Source organism: Myxocyprinus asiaticus, chromosome 18 (assembly GCF_019703515.2).
Source record: "Myxocyprinus asiaticus isolate MX2 ecotype Aquarium Trade chromosome 18, UBuf_Myxa_2, whole genome shotgun sequence".
NCBI classification, from domain to species: Eukaryota; Metazoa; Chordata; class Actinopteri; order Cypriniformes; family Catostomidae; genus Myxocyprinus; species Myxocyprinus asiaticus.
Window position 1 is genome coordinate 13,405,333 of NC_059361.1, and position 21,132 is coordinate 13,426,464.

The window sequence follows — 21,132 nt, forward strand, 5'->3', positions numbered from 1 at the left end:
TGCTCCAGGTGCCGCCTCAGCAGGGCTTCTTGCTGCGAGAAGGCAGAGCGAAGAAATTGTTCCTCCGCTGGGTCTGTGTGTGGTTGGATCATTCTCTTAGGGTGGGTGAGAGACAGGACCCAAGAGCAGAGGTAACAGTTCAATAGGATTTATTTACAACACAAAGTTCTTCAAAACAAAGAAAAGCCCAGGCAACAGTTTCCCCTGACACGCGGGCAGAAACGAGGAATCCTCCTCCAAGGACACTGGGTGGAATATACTGGACTAGGCGAACTGTAAGGTAATCAAAATGTTAGACATCTTACAGAACCAAAAAACAACAACATCCAATGACAGAACAACAACAATGATCCAACATCGGACGTGACACACGAGTGAATTTAAATAAGCAGGGAAACAAAAAAGAGACAAGTGCTGCTCACAGTTGACGATTGTCATGATCAGCATTCCCATGGAAACAATCAGGTTTACCATGGGAATGCTGATTCTGCATGCCAGCGGCACCTGAAACACATAAGGGCAAAACGTAATCAACTCAACCTGGCAAGATGACAGGACCGTTACATCACCGGAGGGTGCACGGTGGCAACTTAAGCACTGCGGTAACCCACCACCAGACCCGTGTGCCCACACAAAGCACATACACGAAACACAAGACATACAGGGGACGAGGATGTCAAGGTCCTCACCAGACAATACCCAACCTGTCAGGTTGACAGGAACATGACATCACCAGACAGCGCACGGCGGTAACATGCGCATGGCGGTCCCAAACAACTGGACCCGTGCGCTCACACAAAAAGGGGGTACACAAAACACTGAGGCAGGCCGATACTGCCACAGTCCTGTCAGGCAGAACCCCAGCCTGAGAAGGCGACCAGGCCATGACACTATCTCTCAGTAACTAAAAGGTTTTAAGTCAAAAGTCCAATTACACAAATGCTCTAGCAGTGGTTTTGTGTATTTGTTTTGAATACCTAGTTTAAAAGTCTTTATTTAGAACATTTTTGCAAAATCTGCTCTCCAAACAAAAATCCTGTTAACGTCATATTTTTGCCATGTGACTGGGCATAATCTTTTTTTCCTGGGCATTAAAGGTGGAAATTTTCAATAGCTTTTTTGAGGCATAAAACTTTAAAGGTATGTGGCTATAAAGAATATGACTTTCAAAATAAACCCTGAAAAATATACACTTGACTAAACTCTTTAACTTTATGGTATTGGCCCTCCAATCATTTGAAGAGATCTGATCTAATCTTTTGTTCTGTGGCATCTTCTGTCAATAGAATACAATATGAAAGATTTTAAAAGCAGCATCTGCCTATGTGGTGTGCCAACCACAATAAATATGCTGCTTTAAGGCTGAGCAATCCAAATTATCCTGCCTTGGCAAACACAAGGTAAGATTAATGATAGCTCTATTTTTCATTTCAGGTTTGAAGAGTGGACTGAGAAGATAAGGGTTACTTAAGGTCTCAGTATAAAGAGACAAAACATACTTAACATCATTTTATAATTACTACAGTTGTTTACCCAATAAATGGAATTATAATTCTAAACATAAACATTAGAGTGCTTTAAGGAGCGCTCAGTTTATGAAAATATCCCACCTTGTACATCAAAGGAGGAAGGGTGGGGGGAAAAAGTAAAGCATACTAGTGCTTATATTTACTAGTTTCAGTAATTTACCAGCAATTTTTCTGTTGCCATATGCTGGCAATGGGCTGCATTAGTACAAGTATTTACAGTACATATTAATTTTAAGTATTAGAGCGCCCCCTGAAGGCAACTCCTATTAATACACACATGTGTCACTCACTCATCAAGTGGGCATGGTCATCTGGCTTTACCAAAACTTCAAGAAGACAACCTTTGTAATCTGAAATATGGTTCCTCCAGCAAATTAAAAGCACATACTGTACTTTTTCAAAAACTTTGCCATTTAAAGATGTGGTCTGAAATAGACAGTTTTTTATTTGCTGTGTATATTACTTTCCTGTTGAAGTTTTGTTTATTGTTATTATTATTATTATTATTATTATTATTTGTTTTGATGCTTGGTATTTCATTTACTTATTTTCCTGTGGAAATATTGTTCTGTTTATATATATATATATATATTTTTTTTATTTTTTTTTATTTATTTTTTTTGCTACAGGGTGAGCAAAATGTGGAGAATCGATTTTGCCAGTTTGGTTTCAGTGGCAGTATCCATATTTCTGACATAATATATATTGCTAGTTTTATTTTGTGTAGTTTTATGAAGACCCAAGGGAAAGTATACAGTACAAAAAACAAAGAATACAAAATAAAGAGTAAAGATGAAAGAAAAGAAAAAGAAAACAGTAATTAACAGAGAAAATCATGAATAATAAAGAGAAAAGAACAAAGAGTAAAGAATAAACAGTAAATAACTGAGTAAATAATAAATAATAAAAAGTAAAGAACAAAGAGTAAAGACTAAAAAAAGTAAACAATAGAGTAAAAAATAAACAGTAAAGAATAAAGAGTAAAAACTAAACAATAAAGAGCAAAAGGTTAAAAATTAAACAGTAAAAAATAAAGAGTAAAGAAGAAATAGTAAAGAATAAACAGTAAATAACAAAGAGGAAATAAAAAAAAGAGGAAATAATAAAGAGTAAAGAACAAAGAGTGAAGAATAAACAGTAAAAATTAAAGAGTAAAGGATAAAGAATACAGGGTAAAGAATCAAAATAGTAGACAGTAAACACTTTACAGTATGCAGTAAGTAGTAGAATAGCATTTAGTTTAAAAAATAACCCCTTGTTTTAGCTTAAAATATGATGAGTAAAATACTGAAAAAATACTGTTATGAGGCAATAACCCACCTGAGTGGTTGCCAGTGTGATGAGTATGTCTTTCTGACTTCTGCACTGGTATCTCTGGAAGCTTGATCTGAGTGGGACATGGAGAGGTTCTGGTTTGTGGTTGCTGACACCGGTGTGGTGGTGGTTACTGCTGTGACTGCAAACATGATTACAGATGAGGGTGTGATGGGTCCAGGCTGTGCTTCTAACCAGGTGCTCAGGGTTGGGGTGACACTAGCATGTTCACAGCGATGGCCGTGGAAGCCTGGACGACACTGACAGATGTTTGGCCAGCGACACACTGCTTTATTATGACATCGAGGATGACACCTTGCTAGTGAGAGAGTAAGAAACAGGGAGACAGATGGGCTTTTCACACTTTACATTTTTAACCCAGGGTCATTATTAAATCCTAGGTTATCTTGTTCCATGTTTATTTCAGTCCTGAATAGTCAGGGTTCAAGAATTAACCCTGGGTTAATATTCTTATTTGCATATTTATGGAGTTACTGTAACAACATTGATTGGACAAGTACAGCATAGAACGACCCAGCAGAAACCTGTTTTAATAACTCCTTGTCTATTTGTGGAAATGTCGTCATGTAAATCCACTCTGGTTGTCTTAAGTCTTCTAAAACAAACTACAAAAATTATACTCTCTCTTCATTTTCTACAATGCTTTAAAGGCACGTGGGTCAGGGGTTAGCTATTAGTTAGATAATCTATACACATAAGGATTAGGAACGTGTGGATTATGACAAGAAAGCTGAGGGACTGGATTAATTCTGGTATAAAGCTCAGGATACTGGAAGCTGCCTCAACATGGTATTCAATGGTTTGGCCTACTTGTAATGTTATAATGTTCAGGCATCCAGTTGGAAAGTGATAAAGTACATGTTTACAGAAGAAACTGAAGTGAATGGCAAGTAATGTTCACGCAAACCTTTTAAATATGATTTAAACCACATAGGTGTTATGTACGTATACAAATAAAATAACCAAGCAGAGAACAAGGTGTTCGTCTCTACTGTATGACAGCAGCTGTGTCGACTCTGGATGAGAAATCGACTTCTGGCCACAGCTCTGAAATAGTCCACAGGGGTTATTGCATATCTGCAGTCTGTTGGTGTGGTCTCAAATGGTTCTACAATATCAATGGGAAACTTTTCCCATGCAGCAGATGGCAGCTCAACAGGTCTGAGGGGCGCATCATGTGTAACAGCAGATTTGTAATTCTGTCTGCAGGTAGGACAGTCCCGTATCAAAGCTTCTGTCTGGCTGTCCATCTTAGGCCCCCAGTACAGTTGCCTTAGTCTTGCTTGGTACGGACTATGCCTTGATGCAATTCATGGGCAAAGTCTATGATATTTTCTGCAGGGACTCTGGCACCAAGAGGCGATGTGTACCTCTGACAATGCATCCATCAATTATGGCAAGAACATGATGGACTGGAAAGTATGCTTGTAAGTCTGGATCAACGTCCTTCTTGTGTTTTGGCCAGCGAGTCTGTAGATGCATGCACAATTTAGCAACCACTGGGCAGGCATTACAGGCAGTATGGAAGTCCTCCTTGGAAAATGCACTGAATGCAGGCAAAATCATTGCAACAAACTCAATTGTTTCAGCATAGTCACTGTTGGTGTCAGCAAGTGGCAATTTTGACAAACAGTCAGCAACACTGTTCAGTGGGACAGGTCTGTACTGAACATCATAGTCAAACTCCATTAGGCGTGCAGACCATCTGGCAACGTGTAGACTAGCTCAGCTATTGCCTTTACCCGTGAGAAGTGTGGTAAGAGCTTGATGGTCAGTGCGTAGTAGGAATGTCCATCCCCACATCCATGTTTGCAATTACTCTGCAGCCCAGAAGCAAGCCAATGCTTCCTTCTCCACAATTTAATATTTCCATTCTGCGTCAGACAAGGAATGTGAAGCACAAGCAATAGTTCTCTCTATTCCCTTGTCATCAAGCTGAGTTAGGACAGCACCAACACCATAGTCTGAGGCATCACATGAGAGTATTATGCTGCGATTGGAGTTGAAGAGGGAAAGTGCAGGGCTGTTCACTATTGCCTTTTTGACTTGATCAAAGCTCTCTTGTGCTGCAACAGTCCAATGAAATTCACAGTCTTTTCAATGGAATGCTCTCATGGGTTCTACCAGCGTGGCATAGGTGGGTACAAACTTGCTATACCAGGCAATGAGACCCATAAATGACCATAGGGTAGCTGCATTGGTAGGAGGAGGTGCGCTCGTAATTGCAGTAGTGTGAGCATCATCAGGATGCAGGCCATCAGCTGAGAGTCTGTAGCCTAGGAAACTCAGCATAGTCAACTTGAAGTTGCATTTTTCTGCATTTAGTTTCAGACCAGCTTCACTAATCCTGTGCAGAACAGCCTTGAGGTTTGCATTGTGACTGCCTTCGGATGAGCCATGGACAAGTCCTTTGAGGATCATCGTCATCACACGCTGAAAGGCCATAGGGTACACTACAGAACTGGTACAGACACTCATGAGTAATGAAGTCAGTGAGTCCTCTGCTTTCCTCGTGTAGCTGTACTTGGTAGTATGCGTTTTAAAGATCAAGAGAAGAGAACATTACTGACCCATGTAACTCAGACAGTATGTCTTCAATCAAAGGTAGGGGATGGCTGTCTGGGACTACAGCCTAGTTGGGCTCCCGTAAGTCAACACACAGGCGGATTGTGTTATTTTTGCGTTTCGTGACCACAATGGGAGAAACCCACTCAGACGACTCAATCTTTTCAATAATTCCATTCTTAGTGTCCTGAGTTCATCTGACACCTCTGCCCGTACTGATAGAGGTAAGTAACAGAGTTTTTGTTGTACTGGCTTGACTCTTGTGCGGATCTTTATGTTCAAAGTTTTTAGCACATCCAAATCCAGGAGTGGTTGGTACAGAAGCAAAGCCATCTGTAGATGTAGATGGTGTGCTGGACGGCTAAAGCATTTCACAGTATATGTGACAGGTTCAATCAAACGACCACCTTTAACTTCAATGTCCAGTGCTTTGCATAAGTCACTGCCAGTGAGAGAGGTTCCTGATTTCACTATGTTAAACTCACCAACAACAGACTTTTTATAGTATGTCACATTAAGTGTCAGTGATACTTCATTTACTGACTTTGCTGCTGATGACGTTTAGTCCAAACGTGCCCAAGCAGTGTCTGCATGTATGCAGGAGACAGAGATTTAGGCTATTAATTGATTTTAGATGGCCACATGTACTGAATATTTTAAATATTTTTTATATTTCTGTGGATATATTTAATATTAAGAATACATTTATTGAAAAGATGTTATTTTATATAGGCTACTGTAAAAAATAAAAAATAAAAACTAAAAGCTTGGGCAAGTCCCTTATTTTGAGCTTGTTTTCCAGACCAGGTCGCTTGTTTCTCTTTTGAGATCTGGAAACACTGGTATATCACCCGCCCTTAGCACAGAGTACTGTCATCTTAAAAATAATCTTATAAATGTTCTTTTATTTCATCCTAACTGGTTACCTATTGGAAAGGAGGCTGCAGAATGCTGGAACCAGAAAGAAATTACAGTTTCTACTCAGGACAAACCAAAATAAAAAAACATTTTGTTTTTAATCCCTTTGCAAAACACTACCAGTAACACCACAGGGAAAGGAGAACCCATTTGAATTGATGCAAAAATGTCTGATTGGGCATGGCGATTGTCAATAATTCTGGAAAATAGGGTTGATTTCAGGGTACATGAATATTCGAAAGCAACATATCAATTTTCCATGTGATTATGTTGGTAAAGTGACCCCGTCAACAGTCCTCGTCACTTACTCAAGCCAGGACACAATACATGACATTAAAACCCCTAAGAAAGCCAACACCAATCTCCATTAGGACAATACAAATCAGACTTCATGTGACCTACATCTAAACACTTTAATCCAATTCTCCTAATACTTTTTCATAATTTTTCAATCATGCATATGTACAGGTGGTATGCAAGCAAAAATCAGACAGGTGTTGAATTTAGAACCACGTTTATAGTGGCCACATTTGAAATCAGATGCATAAAACATCTGATCTCAAATTTGTTTTGTTGTTTTTCATGTGAAACAAGATCTGATCTGTGTCAGACATCTGTCAGACAAGTATTGCAACTGGTTGACAATGCAAAAGCTCCCACAGGCGTCCAAAAACTCTTCAGATGAAAGCATCTTAGTACAAAGGATATTACGCAAACACTGAATCCAGACATGCCTTTATGCCTTCCTACCTGCGTATCCTGCTTACAAAGGCAGATTTTTCAGTTTTCAGACCTGTGTAGTCTAATGCTGCCTTCACGTGCTATTGGAATTATCGTAAATATGAGTTTCCCAATCGGAAGTTGCACATGAACGACCCCTCAAGTCATAATTACGACTGGGAAAGTCGGAGATACTTTTTATACCCAAGTTTCTGAGATGGGAGGAGTCCTAAACTTTCAACATGGCAGAGGAGAGTATGGTTTCTGTAGTGAATGACAGGTTTTATTCATTTTTCTAAATACGGCTAATTGTTAGTGCTTACCGTTTTAGTCATATTCATTTATGTATATCAGCAACCATTTGATGCATGTTGTAAATTTTTACACCGTAAAAATATCTTGTAATGACCAAAATTGTATTATTGTCAGCAAGCGGAGTAATATTATTTATGGTGTCAAAATAAAAGTTCCTCAAGAAATATATATAAATGAACGTTTTTTCCGACAAGTAAGGACTTGAATGCGACGTACTCGTAATTACCACTTCAGAAGTGGGAAGTAGGATAATTCACATAGCACATGAAGGCAGCATAAAGCATTTCACTATACCTGAATGCTATCAGGAGTGTCTAATTCCCATGGTAACACAGCTTCTAAATCTAATTTATTTGGATGTCTTAAAACTACTTTTGCATGGTTTGTTTTGAGACTTCATTCATCCTGTTCAACTGAAAGCACACTGGCTTTGCATATTTTTCCCATTCTGTTTACAGACATATTAAAAGCATTTGAGCTAGATGAAATGCTGGCAGTTGTGTATTTGTGTCTTTGTATGAAAATTCATCAGAATGGGTAACAGAAGCCCAGAAAAAATACTCACGTTTTGTGCATTGTCTAGTCTTGGGGTTGACTAACCATGAAAGGCAGCACCTGGACCCACAAACGTTGGGCCTAGATAAAGACAGAAAAGAGATCAAGGGTGTTATAGAGAAAGAGAGAGATCAAGCGTGAATCCCCAGGGCCCCTGTTGGAAAATCCAGCTTAAGCTGGTAGCTGTGTTTTAGAAAATGGTAACTGTTTTCAATCTGGTCTGAGCTGGTTATTAGCTGGTCCAACCTGGCAATTAACTGGTCCAGGCTGGTCATTAACTGGTCATTAGCTGTCCCAAGCTGGTCAATAGCTGGTCCAAGCTGGTCATTAGATGGTCCAAGTTGGCCATTAACTGTTCCAAGCTGGTCTTTATCTAGTCCAAGCTAGTCATTAACTGGTCATTAGCTGGTCCAAGCAGATCAGTAACTGATTCAAGCTGGTCATTAACTTGTCCAAGCTGGTCTTTAGCTGGTCATTATCTGGTCCAAGCTGGCCAATAACTGGTTCAAGTTGGTCATTAACTGGTCCAAGCTGGTCATTAACTGGTCCAAGCTAGTCTTTGGCTGGTCCAAGCTGGTCATTAGCCGGTCCAAGCTGGTCATTAGCTGGTCCAAGCTGGTCATTAGCTGGTCCAACTAGTCAATAACTGGCCATTAGCTGGTCCAAAATGGTCATTTATTGGCCTTTAGCTGGTCCAAGCTAGTCAATAACTGGTCATTAGCTGGTCCAAGCTTGTAATTAACTGGTCACTGGCAGGTCCAAGTTGGTCACTAACTGGTCATTAGCTGGTCCAAGATGGTCATTAACTGATCCAAGCTGGTCATTAGCTGTTGCAAGCTGGTATTTATGCAAGCTGGTAAACCATCTTAGACCAGCAACAAACCACAAGCCAGTTTGTCGCACCAGTTTATGGTGGTCAAGCTGGTTTTAGGAACATGTTAGGTGGCCAACCAGCTAACAATCTGCTTGGACCAGCTAATGAGCAGATTAGACCAGATAGATACAACCACATTCCAAAACACAGCTACTAGCTTAATCTGGATTTCCCTGCAGGGTTATGGCATTTTTTAAGAAAAGATAAAAATCAACAAGTCCATACACAATTTATGTCCCAATGCAACAGCAGTTGATGAGCCTGCTGTCACTCTCATTGCAAGAAACACATTCAACAAATTTCACTCTTTATTTCACCTTTCCAGACTCCATGCCACATCAATCTGTCCAGCATAATAAAAATGAAAACTCCTCTGAAAAGATAGCTTTAAAAGACTTACAAACCTTGGCCCTGGGCCCCTTAAGACGCATTGGACTGAGTGAATAGCCTTGGGTTTAAGCTGACCCTTCACCTTGTGTTGTTTTCAGCTTGGACAAATAGCAGCAATGAATAAAAATGAGAGGGGGTTTGTTATGGATGCCCCCCTCATTGGGCCTCTGTCCTCCCTGTGCCCATGCACATGAGAAATATTGTTTTTCCCACAGTGGCTTAGGCAGGCTTGTCTGCGGCACTTCTCTGATGGGTAAACTTTAGTGAATTACAAGTCTTCTTCAGATTCCTGGCCAGTATGTTTTTCTAGCGGCTTCGGGTAAAAAAGGCAATTAGCACACTAACACAAACCTCAATCTCGATCATTTTTTTTAAAAAGCAATGAAGTAAAAACCAATGACCATAAGACTGACCCTTCTATAGCATCGGGAGGGATTTGCTAATTAGTTACAGTTTTGTGTCTTTGTGTGGCTTCTAAAGCGAGACTATTGGAACTTCCCAGTACGAGTGAGAAGGCAGAGAGATTTCTGCTAAGTGTAAGCCGATAAAACACAGCTGGCATTGGCAATCCAGGCTATACAGAGGTAAGATTTACCTATAACCTTCCAAGAGTGCTAAAAGACAATTCAACACACACAGAGCTGGAGATTTATCTACAATCACATAATAAACACGCTGAACCAATATACCAATAAGTGAGCTTTAAAATTTGGAGTTTTCTGTTGATTTTATGCTGCGTGTTCAATTAATTAGGTGTAGGCCTAATTGTAAAATAAATGCAAAGGTTAATTGTTAAACATTTCAATACACTCACACCATTTGAATTTAAACCTAGAAATAAACAAAGTTGTAGAATTGTGAAATTTTAAAAACAAAGTTGTTACGTAAACTATGGAAGAAATATGTAAGATTCTGCACTATTTCTACGTCACTAATCAAATAGCAAATTTGTGACACTGACCATTTTAACTCTGTACAAACAGTCAGATTTAAATTAGGTATGTAACAATACACAAATTTAACGCTACAGTATGATTATATATACATAAATTGTGATGCTCCAAAAATCCCATAGGTCAGCATAAAAGTAATCCATATGACTCCAGTGGTTAAATCAGTGTCTTCAGAAGCAATTTGATAGGTATGGGTGAGAAACAGATCAATATTTTAGTCAATTTTTACTTTTAATTCTCCTCCCTGCTCAATCTCTACTTTAATGTTCACATTCTTCTTGTTGTGTTTTTGGTGATTTGCATTCTACTGGGCAGGGATGAGAATTCCTAGCAAAAAATGACTTAAATATTGATCTGTTTCTCACCCACACCTATCATTTAACGCTACAGTATGATTATATATACATAAATTGTGATGCTCCAAAAATCCCATAGGTCAGCATAAAAGTAATCCATATGACTCCAGTGGTTAAATCAATGTCTTCAGAAGCAATTTGATAGGTATGGGTGAGAAACAGATCAATATTTTAGTCAATTTTTACTTTTAATTCTCCTCCCTGCTCAATCTCTACTTTAATGTTCACATTCTTCTTGTTGTGTTTTTGGTGATTTGCATTCTACTGGGCAGGGATGAGAATTCCTAGCAAAAAAATGACTTAAATATTGATCTGTTTCTCACCCACACCTATCATTTAATGCTACAGTATGATTATATATACATAAATTTTGATGCTCCAAAAATCCCATAGGTCAGCATAAAAGTAATTCATATGACTCCAGTGGTTAAATCAATGTCTTCAGAAGCAATTTGATAGGTATGGGCGAGAAACAGATCAATATTTTAGTCAAGTGTTACTTTTAATTCTCCTCCCTGCTCAATCTCTACTTTAATGTTCACATTCTTCTTGTTGTGTTTTTGGTGATTTGCATTCTACTGGGCAGGGATGAGAATTCCTAGCAAAAAATGAGTTAAATATTGATCTGTTTCTCACCCACACCTATCATATCGCTTTTTAAAGACATTGATTTAACCATATGGATTACTTTTATGCTGACCTATGGGGTTTTTGGAGCGTAAAAATTTTGGCATCCATTCACTTGCGTTGTATGGACCAAAAGAGCTGAGAAATTCTTCTAAAATCTTCATTTGTGGTCTACTGAAGAAAGAAAGTCATACACATCTGGGATGGCATGAGGGTGAGTAAATAATGAGAGAATTTTCATTTTTTGGTGAACTATTCCTTTAATATCTTAAAGCCCCCTGTGAACAAGCTAAAGTTGACTGTGGCAAGGAAAAAAAAACTCCATTCAATGTTAGTGGAGAGAAAAAATCCTTGAGTGGAACCTGTCTTCTGGCTTGACAATATTTGTAAATATGCCAATATTATTTAACGGTTTGAGCAAAAAACGATCAGCACACATACTTTTTCCCTGATTCAATGTTGTTGTTGTAAACACCTTTTCTTGGCATTCTTACCTTTACTAACTGCTCTGTTCTGCAGTTGGACACTACTTAGTTTCAGCCTCAGATGGCACGCCCATGATAATGACATGGTACCCCTAAACACCCGGTAATGACAAAAGCAACTGTGATTGGTCAATTTACATGTCAGTTAGATGGCTTTTCCTGTCTAAATGGGCGGTTCTTGGCCAATTAAATCAGCTACAGACCCCAGACCTATGCCGTAGTCATAGGTAAGGCTATGCGAGACTAGATACTACTAGGCTGTAAGCGCTGCCTCTTGGGGGAGGAGATTGTATTTCGCCGCTTTCAATGTTGCACTGCTTGGTTTTCAAAACTCCTAAAGCAGTAGCCGTATTAACTACCAGTTAAGTTTTTATTTATGTATTGAATTATATAATATTGAGAGTGCCGTATCTAGGTTTTATCGTATTGAGAGCATCGTAATTTAGGTTTTCAAGATAGCGCCGCGGATGGCAGTCTCGGTGTGGAGCTCTCCAATTCTTTTGTTGTTTTTGTTTGTACTGTACAATCAGGCCAGAAACACAATGAAACACAATGACAAAATAGATTAGAGTGGCTACATTGAGAAGCTGAAAAACAAGTTTTCAGCTAAAGACTCTGCATCAGTGGAAAGAGGCCTGAAAGACATTACTAACTACAAGACACTATCCCCCAACACTGTAGGGAATCAACAACTGGCTGATGACCTGAATGTGTTTTACTGTAGATTTGAAAAGCCCAGTCTCACACCCCACATCTTCTCTGACCTTCACTTCACACAAGCATCAACACCTCATGCAACCACCCTCCTCCCCCCTCCTGCTACTCAACCTGCACTTAAGATATGTGAAGAGGATGTGTGCCGGGTCTTCCGGAAACAAAAGACAAGGAAGTCACAGGGCCCAGATGGTATTTCACCCACTTGTCTAAAATCTTGTGCTGACCAGCTGGCCCTCATATTCACACAGATCTTCAACAGATCACTGAAGCAGTGTGAAGTTCCCTGTTACTTCAAACACTCCACCATCATCCCTGTTCCAAAGAAGCCCAAAATCACAGGACTTAATGACTACACACCCATCACTCTGACATCTGTGGTCATGAAGTCATTTGAGAGACTGGTGTTGGCCCACCTGAAGGACATCACTGGACCCTTTCTGGATCCCCTTCAATTTGCTTATCAAGCAAATAGGTCTGTGGATGATGAAGTCAACATGGGATTGCATCATATCCTGCAAAATCTGGACAGACCAGGGACATATGCAAGGATCCTTTTGTGGACTTCAGTTCGGCTTCATCACCATTATCCCAGCTATTATGCAGACTAAATTAAACCAACTGTCCCCCCTCTATCTGTCAGTGGATCACCAGCTTTCTGACAGATAGGCAGCAGTTAGTGAGACTGGGTTAATTCACTTCCAGCACCTGTGCGATCATCACTGGTGCCCCCCAGGGATGTGTGCTCTCCCCACTACTCTTCTTCCTGTACATAAATGACTACACCACCAAGGACCCCTCTGTCAAGTTCCTGAAGTTTGCAGACACTACTGTCATCAGCCTCATCCAGGTTGATGATGAGTCTGCATACAGAAGGGAGGTTGAACAGCTGGCTGTCTGGTACAGTCAAAACAACATGGAGATGAACACGCTCAAAACAGTGGAGATGATAGTGGACTTTAGGAGGAACACTCCAACATTGACCCCGCTCACCATTCTGAACAGCACTGTGGCAGCAGTGGAATCATTCAGGTTCCTGGGCTCTACCATCTCAAAGGACCTGAAGTGGGAGTCCCATATTGACTCCATTGTGAAAAAGGCCCAGCAGATGTTGTACTTCCTTCACCAGTTGAGGAAGTTCAACCTGCCACAGGCGCTGGTTTCTGTTGTAACCTCCATTCCCTGATGGAGGGAACGAGACATTGTGTCCCTCTTGCCACAACACTGAACTACACGCTGAAATGGCCGGGACTCTGTCTTGGCTCCTCAGCACAAATCTGAACTTAAATTGAAAGGCATCTTTAAAAAGACGCTCTCTGTCAGTGCTCACTCCTTTAGAGAAAATACACTCTTTTATTTCTCTTCAAGTGTGGCTGCTGAAGTGCCCAGGGGTGTTCTCTGCACTTATCTGTGTGAGAAAGAGGGAACCCGCTGTAATGCGCTGTATATCCAACAGCCGTTTTTACACTTTCGCTTTCAGAGGTGAATGGAACGCTGGTGGAGTTCTTCAACACCGGCTCCGAAGAACAAATCTGAATGAGTGGTTGCAAGCCGGCTCCTTTTATACCCGTATGTGCAGGGGAGTGGCATGCAAATTCCACTCGCAATTCTCATCGGCCTTTTCTCAAATATCAGAGGTGTTTGGGGCTCCCAAGTGCGACCCGTAGTGTCACTATATTGAGACAACTTTGAGTGAGTGACAGATAGGGAACAGTTTTTTCCCTCAGGCTATCCATCTCAGTCAATTTATTTTTATCCAACATATCTTCTGTCATTACATTCCCTTGCACTATCTGTACATAACAGATTTGTATTTGTACATACGTATATATGTATATATATATATATATGTTTTGTTTTTTTTTGTTTTTTTGTCTTGTTGTGTATTTCTATATATACTTATATTTTCTATTCACTTTTATTTTTATTCTATTTTTTATTATCTCTGTCTTGTTGTATTGTCTGTGCAATGGAAGCTTCTGTCACCAAGACAAATTTCTTGTATTTCTTCAATCAAATCTCTGCCTGTCTCTCACAGAACAAGCTGCTGGATGACAATCAGTCAGGCTTCAAAAGTGGACACTCCACCGAGACTGCCCTGCTGTCTGTCACTGAGTCGCTGAGATGGGCGAAAGCTGAATCCAGATCATCTGTCCTGATTCTGCTGGACCTTTCTGCAGCCTTTGACACAGTCAACCATCAGATCTTACTCTCTACCCTCTCCTCGCTGGGCATCACAGGAACTGTGATTGACTGGTTTAATTCCTATCTCTCAGGTAGGTCCTTCAAGGTAGCCTGGAGAGGTGAGTTATCCAAGCCACATCAGCTACTTACAGGGGCATCTCAGGGATCAGTGCTTGGGCCACTTCTCTTCTCTATATACACAACATCAGTGGGACCCATCATTCAGGCACATGGTTTCTCTTACCACTGCTACGCTGATGACATGCAACTCTACTTGTCTTTCCATCCCTTCCTCTCTGAACATGCCACACAACCAGTCACTTTTTGTCCAGTCACTTGTCAGTCACTTGTTTGTCCAGTCACTTGTCATAACTAGACTGGACTACTGTAACGCTCTCATTGCAGGCCTCCCTGCATGTGCAATTAGACCCCTGCAAATGATCCAGAATGCAGCAGCACGTCTGGTTTTAATGAACCAAAGAGAGCACGTTACGCCACTAGTGGTCTCTTTCCACTGGCTGCCAGTTGATGCACGTATCAAATTCAAGGCTCTGATGCTGGCATACAGAACAGTCACTGGGTCTGCTCCAGCATACCTAAAATCATTTATGCAGAGCTACGCGCCCACTAGAATCCTGCGGTCGGCTAAGGAATGTCGCCTTGTTGTACCAACACAAAGAGGCACCAAAACACTTTCCCGGACTTTCAGCTTCATAATACCACGTTGGTGGAATGAGCTTCCCAACTCCATCCGTGAAGCTGACTCACTCTCTGTCTTCAAAAAATGAGTAAAAACACATTTTTTCCATGAGCACTTAACCAATCATTATTAAATAAATAAATAAATAATAATTTCCTGTTGCACTTTATTCTGTTTTGAATACTATTATGATGCTAGTGAAACTTTGTAATACAGCACTTTTCATACCACTGTCTCCTTAGATGATTCGCTTATGTTTTCCCTCTTTTGTAAGTCACTTTGGATAAAAGCCTCTGCCAAATGAATAAATGTAAATGTAAATATGTAAACATATTTGGCAATAAAGCTCATTCTGATTCTGATACTGATTGTACAATACGATACGATGCAATACAATATTTTTTTACATCCCTTATTTCCTTGTTTCCATTGAAGAACACAAGATCTTTAGAAGATTTTCAAATCATGCTGGGATAACATGGATCATCAAGTTTTGCATAAACTTGTGGAGTCTGCTGTCATTAAAGGGGAACATAACAAATACTAAGAAATTCTGAAATTCACTTTTAATTCAAATGGATTCGATGATAATATTACATGTAAAAAAAGTATTTCTACAAGTGGACTTTTGAACCCCACTCTATTAGTATGCTTCTATGCATCCTTAAATTGAAACTGTGCTAAGATGTTGCTGTAACACTGGGCTCTTTTACCACCAGCCTATCTGTCTTCTTAGGCCTTGACCCTTCATTTGGGCCCTATTAGACCCAAATAGGGAAATGCCTGCACTAACAAAGTGGAAAGTTAAAAAGCTTTTATACTCAGTTTAGGTTTTAATGTGGAGTTGACACCTAAATGATACATTCCAAACCAGACATGAGTGATGTTTACATAACTGAGAAGGTAGTGACCTCACATCCCATTACAGTAAAGCAAGACTTGATAGAGATCAAAGATATCTGTGTTTTCTTCAGTTCACATGGCTACCTTGACACAAAAGAGACAGCAGGGTATTTAAATCAGTCAGGAACATTTTCCATTTATAATAAGTATATTGTTTGTATGGACAAAAGATGCAATGAACGAGAATGGAAGCTGAGACTAACATTTTGCCTAATATCTTTTCTGAACCACAGAAGATAAAAAGTCATACGGGTATGGAACAACATGGCAGTATTTTCATTTTTGAGTGAACTATAACTTTAAACAGGTTAGAGGAGACAGCTGTTATTATATAAACTGCACTAATAATATTTATGGACAATTATGTTGGCTTTGGGTATAAACTAAAGACTAAAACATCTGATCTTTTCCAGCTGCATTTGCACCCACATGTAGCTCATTCTGTCTGCCTAAAGGCAGGCATTTCGGTTCTCTCTGTGAGAGCAGAATGCAAAGAAAGAGGCAGTATTTCAAAGGCATCAAAAGCCATGGAGCAATAAGCACAACTGCATTTTTCAAAGAGTAAATCGAGCAAACATCTTGACCTTCAACAAGTTATTGGTGCACAGTCAGTAAAATAAAGATTCTAAATGAGCCTTTCTTGGATTAAAAATATGTTTGTATCGTTCTTTGTGCTACAACAAAGATAACAAAAAAACAAGGTTTTATGGTTTTCTTCTTCGCCCTGACTCTTTTTTTCCAGCACCTCATAACAGAGGGCCATGGAGAGACTTCAATAAAACTTCAACGGCAGTCCTTGAGGTCAAATATGTGGGTTAACGGCTGGATTATCACAAAGCTCCTACTTGCTTGGCACCACCATCAAGGATGAAATAATAATGCTTTTGTGTTCTTTAGAATTTTCAGAGGTGTGAAAGACTTCGTTGATGAGCTCTGAAATGAAGCCAGTTTCTGAGATTTGCTTCTGAGCTCTTAACTGTTGAACCTGCATTTGGCCTTTTAGCATTACTCTACAACACCCTCCTTCTCCATTCAAGGGCTGTGAAAATGCTACCATATTCTCCCTACTGCTAAACCCCACTGCCCCAGAACTGACATGTTTGGCCACAGTCAATGTTCTTGGTTGACCTGAAAGAACAATGAAGTTCAGAGAAGGTCGGATTGTTACAGAAGAGCAGTGGTGCATCCATGATGAACTTTTGCATTTGTTCAGTGGCATCTTAGCTGCCTCAAAATGAATATTAAAAGAAGCCCAAGTAATTTCCTGCTTTGTAATGGCTTTAAAAGACCAGTCACAATGCCTCTGATTTTTTCAGGATAATCAGGAATTCCTCTCGTAGCTTGAAGGATCAACACTTCCTGTGCAAGTCTAGAGAACTATTTGAGTTTTGAATGATGGGCTATTTAGTACTGTTGTGAACATAGACAGGCAATGTTCTAATGTCATTCTTTTAATTATTTATAGAACTGTGAAGTGTGTAAAGTGAAGTAAAGTCTCACAGGGCCTATGCAACAGTTTAGACTGAAGTCGAGAAAGGTATCACAGTCAAAAACATGTGTACAGGATTGATAATGAAATTCCTAATGGGATCAGATACAAATCCTTTAAGAATCCCATAAGATCTTACTGGATAAACTGAAACTGAAAAAAAAAATAAAAATAAAAAATAAATAAATAAATAAATAAAGTACTGAAAAATAAGAACCTAAATTTATCTAGTAAGATTATACTGCATCTGATCCCAAGCACATTCTTACTTAGGAACATTAGGGATTCCATTATCGATTTTGTACATTCCTTTAGCATTATAAGCCAAAGATTATTCTTTTATTATGTCTAAATAGTATATATATATATATATATATATATATATATATATATATATATATATATATAAACTAAAAAGTATACAAATAAAAAGGTTTTTTTAGTGCCAGTGTTTTCACACTATTTCAAGATCACTAATTAACATATATTAAATAGTATCACCACAAATGTATAACCTTAACTGAACAGCAGTCATCAAATTAGCTACTCTAATTGTACACTGAAAAAAATGTTAACCTAAAAAATGTGCTTCATGAGGCAACATCTAAATGAACTGGTTTGATTTAAGTCACAAATATGATAGCTTCACCGAATCAACCTGAAAGCATTAGGTTGCACCAACAAAACTAATTTTAAAATTTAGATCAGGTAGAAATAGCTCCTTAAGGTAAAAACTGCAGATATTACCACTTTCTACAGTGTACAATATCTAAACTTAATTCATAATTGACTTTTGAGATTACTTCAAATAACACACTTACCCTTTTAAATCTATCTGTATTCGTGTTGAGCTGGTCTGATGTCTGTGTCTCTGTGATTTGCTCCTGAATTGAACAGGATGAATGTGATCATGAGCGGTGTGCTGGCACCGATGAGAAGACATCTGATCACTGGGTGATGGTAAGTTTACGATCGCGAATGAAAGAATAAACAGACTTCCGGACATGCAAAATGACAATCTGCGTAGTTCTGACATCGTTATTCCGATGAAAATGGATAAGTTGTCCAAGTGTTATTGCGCTGAATGTAAGATAATATCACTTCTGCAGAGTAATCCGTCAATGCTGATGGCCGTCATTCATTGTAACGGTGTCCTCTCCATCATCTCTGCTCTGAGTTGGACTGTGTACACGCGCTGCTGTTGATTCGGGACCGCGAGGACTCCATGAGTGACAATACTGAAAGAGGTGCGAAAAAACCTTTGAGCCAGTACGAATGAGTTTTGTCTTGAAACCCCAAGACAGCGTGCGGATAGATAGATAGATAGATAGATTTTGAATGTTTTGATTATAATTTTTTATTATGATTATTTATGGTAGTTTGTGAAATCTAAGTTTGTGGAAATATATTGGAAAGTAAAAATGACAATTATTTAAAAATTATAATATTCCTCATTTATACCTCCCCTAAATTATTTTCAAAAGATTATCAACATTACTGCTCTGACATGGTAACACTAAATAAGCCATTAACATACAAACCAAGACTACACTTATGTACTTACAAACTTCATTTACTTTTATCTGTCAACACTAGAACACAAGACATTATTTATTATTATTATTGTTATTATTATTATTATTACGGTAAACATCACCAACAAACTCTTATAGTTTGGAAATATGCATATCCCCAAGCTGCTCTCCAAAGTAACAATATGTCTCATTTTAATTACTGGGTGGTTAGGAAGTCCAGATGTCTAAAGGTTAGTGGTTTGGTGTCCAGTCAGAAGTAATGAACTTCTCTTCGCACAGGGGTGTAAATATATACTAACACCACCACTAGAAAATTGAGAATGATAGCAGGGATCCCAATAAGGCAGAATATTCTCTCTGTAAACTCCTGGCTCCAGTTTCCCTCTACAGCTGTCTGGACCTCCTGACCGGGGGCTGATGTCGCTATCTCTGTATGCAGTTCCTGTAAGAGAGGAGAGGTGTGGCAAAATGAGTTTGGATATGTTCTTTACTATAATTCACATTCACATATACAGTGCATCCGGAAAGTATTCACAGCGCTTCACTTTTTCCACATTTTGTTATGTTACAGCCTTATTCCAAAATTGTTTAAATTCATTATTTTCCTCAAAATTCTACAAACAATACCCCATAATGGCACCTAAGCACACAGCCAAGATAACAAAGGAGTGGCTATGGGACAACTCTGTGAATGTCCTTGAGTGGCCCAGCCAGGGCCCAGACTTGAACCCGATTGAACATCTCTGGAGAGATCTGAAAATGGCTGTGCATCGACGCTCCCCATCCAACCTGATGGAGCTTGAGAGGTCCTGCAAAGAAGAATGGGAGAAACTGCCCAAAAATAGGTGTGCCAAGCTTGTAGCATCATACTCAAAAAGACTTGAGGCTGTAATTGATGCCAAAGGTGCTTCAACAAAGTATTGAGCAAAGGCTGTGAATACTTGTGTACATGTGATTTTAATTTTTTGTTTATTATTATTTATTTTTTTTCTGTTTTTTATTTTTAATAAATTTGCAAAGATTTCAAACAAACTTCTTTCACGTTGTCATTATGGGGTATTGTTTGTAGAATTGAGGAAAATAATGAATTTAATCAATTTTGGAATAAGGCTGTAACATAACAAAATGTGGAAAAAGTGAAGCGCTGTGAATACTTTCCAGATGCACTGTATAAAGTGCTCATTATTAGGAACACTATGGTCCGACGTAATAAATTGCCCGATGTGGTCTTCTGCTGTTGTAGACTATCAGGGTTTGACGTGTTGTGCATTCTGAGATGATATTGTGCTCACTACATTTTCTGTCAGCTCAAACCAGTCTGGCCATTCTATCATCAACAAGGCGTTTCCGTCCGCAGAACTGCTGCTCACTGGAAGTTTTTGGTTTTTGGCACCATTCTGAGTAAACTTTTGAGACTGTTGTGCGTGAAAATCCCAGGACATCAGCAGTTACAGAAATACTCAAACCAGCCCGTCTGGAAACCAACAATCATGCCACAGTCAAAATCACTGAGATCAAATTTTTTTCTCGATTCTGATGGTTGATGTGAACATTAACTAAAGCTCCTGACTTGTATCTGCTGCCACACAATTGGCTGATTAGATAATCGCATGAGTAAGTAGGTGTTCAGGTGTTCCTAAAAAAGTGCTCAGTGAGTGTGGATTTACAATGAATTATATTTTTCTGTGTGCAAACACTTTTGAGATGCATTGCGATGTTGCATCATATTCACTAGATGGCACTAACAACCAGAGGACATGTTTCGCTACACAGAACAGGACTCTAAAGTGTAAAAACAGTACTCTAAGACTCTGTTAAAAGTGGTAACCAGCAATTGTTCACTAAAGGAGATGTAACGTTTAAAAACCAATTCTTAGTGTAACCTAATGTATTTAGGTTTATTGAGTGATTAAAGCCATTTAAGTTAGATGCTACCACATGAAGCACATTTTAAGTTAACATTATTTTCAGTGTATACTCTTACT

The 21,132-nt window shown here is 39.1% G+C and overlaps 1 protein-coding gene across 3 annotated transcripts in view; it reads right to left on the bottom strand.

The window, feature by feature from the left end:
• LOC127455984 (latent-transforming growth factor beta-binding protein 4-like) overlaps positions 1 to 18,796 on the bottom strand; it is a 117,370-nt gene extending 98,574 nt beyond the window's left edge. For all 3 annotated transcript variants that reach the window (XM_051724224.1, XM_051724223.1, XM_051724222.1), the window contains exons 1-3: positions 18,434 to 18,796; positions 7,948 to 8,018; positions 2,850 to 3,162 (exon numbers count right to left, since the gene is read on the bottom strand). In XM_051724224.1, the coding sequence (XP_051580184.1) occupies positions 2,850 to 3,162; positions 7,948 to 8,018; positions 18,434 to 18,648 (599 nt within the window). In that variant the 5' untranslated portion in view covers positions 18,649 to 18,796. The remainder of the gene's footprint in view (positions 1 to 2,849; positions 3,163 to 7,947; positions 8,019 to 18,433) is intronic.
• Between the last annotated feature and the right edge of the window lie 2,336 nt (positions 18,797 to 21,132).